The 6088-nt window shown below is 35.4% G+C and overlaps 1 protein-coding gene across 1 annotated transcript; it reads right to left on the minus strand.

Annotated features, from left to right (window-relative positions):
• Nucleotides 1-1478: 1478 nt before the first annotated feature.
• pym1 (PYM homolog 1, exon junction complex associated factor) lies at nt 1479-5393 on the minus strand. Its single transcript, XM_004070873.4, has 3 exons — nt 5137-5393; nt 3747-3840; nt 1479-2447 (listed from the first exon to the last, which is right to left on the minus strand). The coding sequence occupies exons 1-3, from the start codon at nt 5165-5167 to the stop codon at nt 1949-1951; spliced, it is 624 nt and encodes a 207-aa protein (XP_004070921.1). The 5' UTR covers nt 5168-5393; the 3' UTR covers nt 1479-1948.
• Nucleotides 5394-6088: the final 695 nt, after the last annotated feature.

The following is a 6088-nucleotide window of genomic DNA, read 5'->3' on the forward strand; positions in this document are numbered from 1 at the left end:
TCACTATACTTCTTCTTCAAAAAGAAAGTAAAGTTATGAATCTAAACTAAAAATAACTAAATATGCCTCACTTAATCCTCTATTTTCATATAAAGGAAAAAGCATTCTATGAATGTAAAAAAAAAAGTTTTATACACAATTATTTGGTTTGTGTCTTTTGTATTAGCTGATTCATTGTAAACATATGTGTAAAGTTTTAGTATTTGAATTTTTTAAACAAAGACAAGTTGTTCTTTTATTAACAGCAGAACAGTTGACCAATGTCACTGTGTGATGGCAGCATACCCTGCCACACCCACAAACAACATGGCGGTAACCTCCCTTCAGCATTGCACACTTTCTTTTTAATTTTATTATTTCAGATTCTTTATTCTTAAATAAATGCACACATTTGAGTTAAAATATACATTTATTTATTTTCAATAATTTCTAGCACATGGACACTTGTTTAGTTTACTTATTTTGGTTTGTTTAATTAATGTCACCTGTTTTTGAGTTGCCAGTGCTGAGGGGGCTACTGGTCGCTACGGGTGTGGCTGAGGTTCTGTTCCTGGAGCTGTGCTGTGAGGACTGGCAAAGGAGGAGCTCAAGTCTTCACAGCCTTTAAATACTCCAGCCAGGCAATTAGGAAGGCACCATCTACTGAAGCCTCCAGGGGAGAAACCAATGGACTTATTTAATGTTTATTTGCTTTGCTTCTGTTCATTATTCATTTTGTTCCACTTTTGATGAATTTTCTCTTCCACTAAGAGGCCAAGTTTTGTGTATAGTCTTGTCTTTATAGTCTTTGTTAAATGTCTTTTGTAGTCATGTTAGTTCCCCCCCATGTTTCTCAAGTGGTCTGATCAGCCACTATATATGTTCCCCTGTTGTGTCTTTGGGGAGGTCAGTTTGTTTCTGTTACTTGGTCTGTTTAGTTGGTTAAGTTAAAGTTATTGCCTGAGTTAATTATGTTTCTGTTGACCTCTTTTACGGGCCCAGTTTGTTCATCTTTTTACATTTTTTGAGAAAATTAAAATTTTCATTTTTGATAAACTTCTGTTGTCCTCTTTGGCTGCTCGATCCCTCACACACTGAAACAGATGAAATATTGCATTTAATAAATATTTTAAATAACAGATTACAGCTAAATCTGAAAACAAAACTAAACCACTTGGACACAATTTTTAAAGTCAGCATCCATGATGGAAGTAAACATTGATACGTCCCATTTTCTTACTAGTGTTTTCTCATTTGAAAAGCACAATAACAGTAATAAAGATCTGCTCAAACACTAATCCTTCAGTTATAAATCATACCATTAAAAACAGTATTTTATTAACAGTGTCTTAATGCATTTGTATCCAAGTGTCTTTTCGTATCAAGATCTAGTAATTAATCATTACTAGATTAATTACAGAAATAGGAGTTGAAATGGAAATTCTTTCCTTTCATGTTTGGCAATCTTGAATTTTTCATTTACAATCATGTCAAAGACCTTTATGGTGGAGTAGGTTTTATTAGGAAGAACTAGAAACACATGAAGTAGGGTGTGTCATGGTTAATAAAAATAGACATTTCTAAATACAGATGGGTAAAATAAGCCATTTTCGCTGAAACAGAATTTGTCTTTATTTTTTTACTTTGTGAGTCTATTTTACACGATAGGTAAAAAATAGGAAGAACAAACGAGCACAAAACTAATTACAATTTAAAATGCATTTATAAAAGATGGGCCTGGCTGCTGCAGCTGCAGAGATCACAATACTTCTCGGGTGTCTTAAAAAAAACAAAGTATTTTTTTTTTGTACTGTGCAGATGTGAAACTTCACGCAGATGTTCTAAGATGTTTGCGTCCAGTCTTCATGAGTGCTGAGAGGTGTAGAGGCATGTTAGGTGTCAAGCAAAGGTCCTTCTCCGGTTTGAAGTCTTTCTGCTCGGCCTGACTCGTCTCTCGTCCTGTACTGCTTTAAGAGTCACACTCCAGCTGCTCGAGCTCCTCTCGTAATGCCTCCGCCCGGCCCAGCTTTTCCAGCTGATCCTTTGTTGGCTGCTTTATTTCTCCAGAGTCCACTTTTTGCTGCAACTCCTCAACTTGTCGCAGCTTTTTTTTCAGGTTTTTAATCTTCTTGACCCTCTCAGCTGCTGTTTCTGGGGAGTCATGGAGAGACGGCACAGGGACTGCTGGCTCTGCTTTGCTTGACGGCTCATCTCTCTCCGAAATGGAGACATTTTCCACAGCGTTGCTCACAGCTTCCACTTCCGCCTCCCCATCCTGGTCCTGGTGCTGCTGTTTTCGCTTTTCTTTGCGCTTCATGTTGCGTTTGGCAGACTTGGACAGACCTGCTGCTTCGCTTTCCGCACTGGCGGGAGTCGTCTTCTGCTGCTGCTGAGCCGCTTCAGAGGAACTGAGTCCTGGAGGCAGGTCTGGTTTGCTCTTAAAAAACTTGACATACTTGTTTTCATACCTAAAATAACAGAAAGACAATAAAACGACAAATTTATTCACTTTGGATTATACAAGTATTTTCATGAACATACATTTGTTTTTCTTTCCGTTCTTACTTTGTGGACTTGTTTTACAGGCTTAAGGTCTGTACAATGAACACATGAGCCATGAAATGTGAGGAAAAGCCCACAGAGGGAAAGTTTTTAAAGTCCCAAATGCACCAGGATCCCTATGGTGTGCTCTTAGAAATGCCTGTGCAACATTCAAATGACTTCTGCTCTGAAAACTGGAAGTTTGCAAACTATGCACAGGCTGTGTGTGTCTGCACTAAAGTGAGAATGTCTTCTTTAAGTCTGATTGACGTCTTTGACCTATCCCAGCACATCTGAATAGTTTGATTGATTGCTTAAGATTGAATTCATAAATGGACATAGACACTCAGCATCTGCACCACGACTAAACACTGCAAGAAACCAACAGAAAGCAGGAAGCTTCACATTTTAAAACTAACAAAACATCTTTTTTTATTATTATTATAATTATTAGTTGGGAGTTTGATTATGTACCATTTAAAAACTGTTTGATTTAAGCAAAAAAACAAAAATAAAGACTGTGGGAATGATGAGAATAGAGAAAAACATTTCTAGCATTCAGACTTAATAATAAATAAAATAAAATAATAAAAAAAACAAAAAGTGTCAACGAAATGATCTGTGTTAATACTGGCGATGTATTTACAGTATGTCAACTGCAAACAAACACAACATGGGAATATCTCCCTGAAAAAATGCTTTTAAATATACAAATAAGGACTTTTTTGAAAATTGACCAATGAATGGAATGAGTTATGTATGAGATTTCTTCCATTTCTTTTCAATTTACTTTCTTTAAACATTCTCCCTTTTTTACATTAGCTTAAACACTCAAAAAGATTAGTTTTAAGGATATTTTGAGAAGATTTTCATTACATTTTTTACTGTATAAACATCAGTACAAATTTAGGAAAAGCTTTTAGGATCATTTCTTTTTCTGTGTCTTTAAATGATGGGGGAGGGAATATTTCTTGTTTCTTGTCTATTTGAATAAATGCTAAGACATCTAATAAAATCTAGGGAAACAATGTCTCTCCATATATTGAACTTTAGTCTCTCCAAGAGGCTACTTACATTAAACCACCAAGTTATGCATCAAATATGCAGCTTGAATACAAATTCTCATATCAACCTACACTAAATGATCAGCTCTTGGTATGAGACAGTTTCTGGCTTGGTCTGAAATCAGTCAACATGACTGCCACTTTTAGGGAAAATACACTTACACGGGGACCTCCTCCTGGGGAACGTAACCCTCTTTGACCCGTCTTGGCTTCCTCCATGTTCCATCGGGACGCTGGGTAGCAGCAATGTATTTTCCTGGACAGCAGTAGGTAGAACATCAGATACTCGCTCTGCTTTAGAGCTCCAGTTCCATTTAAGCATTGCCTCATAAAGCTTATGTCCATATGTTTTGCAGTTTCTCAAATCTACATCTAAAATCAATACAGATTTGCACCCAAATTGCTTATTAACTTGAAAATACTTGCAAGATTTTTTTTTTAAATTGCAAGGGCCAATAAAAATGTGAAACTCCAACCACAAAAAATATTTACATTGAGGTGTATAATCTGTTTTTTTAAGTCCTTAGTTAAGTTTTACAGGTCAGATGAGGACTGTGGGTTCCTTATTCTGCGTCAAGCCTAAAGTAACAATTTACGGCACGTCTCCATGGTAACGGAAACCCATTTCAACCAGCAGAGGGCAGCAATCTCAAATGTTTCAAACTTACCACAAAAAACTGCAGTTAAATATAGCATAATTTGCAAGGGGGAAGATTTGCGGGGGAAATAAAGATTTATTTCTAAAAACAATTTTACAATAAAAGAATTGTGTTGTAATATATATCTATATGTAGTTGTAGTAGACGCCTAATTTAATACATAAAAAGGAATAATATCAAGGGAAATTTTTATTTATAAAAGTTATTTTTGGTAAAGTAATTGCATTTGTTTTCTTATAAATAAAAGGCCACTTAACAAAGCCCTAAAAACATACTAATAAAAAATAACTCAATTTAAAACTATAATTGGAAGCAGAACACGAAAAGGCAATTATTTTTTCATTTAGAATCCAGCGAACCTCAATGCGTTCATGTACAGACGCAGAGAGAGAGGAAAAAATAAAGGGGTTTGCTTAAAAATAATAGGTTTGATGGAGCTCTAGCGGTAGTAAAATGTCGTCATAGTTTGTTTGCTGTCGCTTTCGTCACATTAGTGACAATGCTAATGCTAGCCTGCTAATGCAGAATCAGGCAAATAACTGCACATAAATAAAGGCGAAAACTACGCTTTAAAAACAAACAAAAACACATCTGTGGCCACAAAAGTCTTTCTTTTGAGTCACTAATGGTTATACAAAGCGTTCAGTTATATGTAATAAACCTCGAGAGCGACAGCAACAAGCTAACTGTCGCTCGATGAGAAATGTTAAGTTAGCAGCAACATGAGCTGCTAAAACAGCAAAACACTAGTAGAGTCGACTGCATGGCGCAAAATAACTATCGATCCGCTGATGAAAGAATAAAAAAAAGCTGAACTAAGAGAGTAAAATATGTGAATAAAGTGGATTTAGATTCGCTTTAAAATAGGTTTGCCACCTGCACCACTGTCTTACCAGATTCATCTGTGACATAGGGGGTTGCCATTTTGGTGTAATAAATGTGCTGCTTCGCTCCCCTCAATTGGACCCTACGTCCCCAAACGTTCCCTCACTATTTAATCCCTTGCAGCAAAAAAGCTACAGGTTTTCAAACATTAGCTCCGAGTTTGTTCTAAAGAGGAGGCTAAAGTGGAAGGGAGATAACATGACTGCCCTTTCAAACAACTAGAAAGGTAGCTGGCGGAGCAAGGAGATAAATCGAGCGGACCCTGGTGTTTTACCTCGGAAATGACGACGTGGACCGTGAGTTGCCAGATATTGCTTGAGAAGCGTCTGGGTCACTGTTAACGCTGGATGCTCTATCATATACAGTTAGTATTTTACATAAAATAAACTGTTTTAGGAAATATGAAACTTGTAAATTTTAGCAATAAATAATCCAGACAGAATCATTAATTAAAAGAGTTGTAAACCTTCTTTTAATGATGTCTTTTCTATAGGAATAGGTTTTTGAGAAGAAAAAAACCCAAATAAACTTTTGAGCTCAAAAATAGAATTTTATTGAGAGTTCTGCATACATTTCACACTCCTATCTGGAATGGACACCTTAGATTATAATTCTTCATCCAGAATTTGCTTGTTAGTTTATAGAACCATCTATGAAACAAAAATAAACTCCCCAAATTAAATTTAATGCCACCATCGTACAAAATAGATGTCACTGTCACTGATTTTTGTTTAAACTTATCATAGGTTATGTATTATTTTATACTTTTTTTACTTTTCATACTTAATTTATTTATGGTTGAATAACATAAAAGAACCATGATTTTTATTTTCAGCTGAAATCTATTACGAGCCAAGTGAAAAAATATAATTAAAAAACAAATTTAAGATCAAAAGTTGGGAGTACATTTCATAGGTTATCTTAATAAAATAAAATAAAATAAAATAAAATAAAATAAAA

The sequence above is a fragment of the Oryzias latipes genome, chromosome 7 (genome assembly GCF_002234675.1).
Source record: "Oryzias latipes chromosome 7, ASM223467v1".
NCBI lineage: Eukaryota > Metazoa > Chordata > Actinopteri > Beloniformes > Adrianichthyidae > Oryzias > Oryzias latipes.

Coding starts and splice junctions, on each gene's coding strand:
- pym1 (XM_004070873.4), bottom strand. CDS start 5,167: ATGGCAACCCCCTATGTCACAGATGAATCTG. Junction 3,841..5,136: donor CTATGTCACAGATGAATCTG/GTAAGACAGTGG, acceptor ACTGCTGTCCAG/GAAAATACATTGCTGCTACC. Junction 2,448..3,746: donor CCCCAGGAGGAGGTCCCCGT/GTAAGTGTATTT, acceptor CTGTTATTTTAG/GTATGAAAACAAGTATGTCA.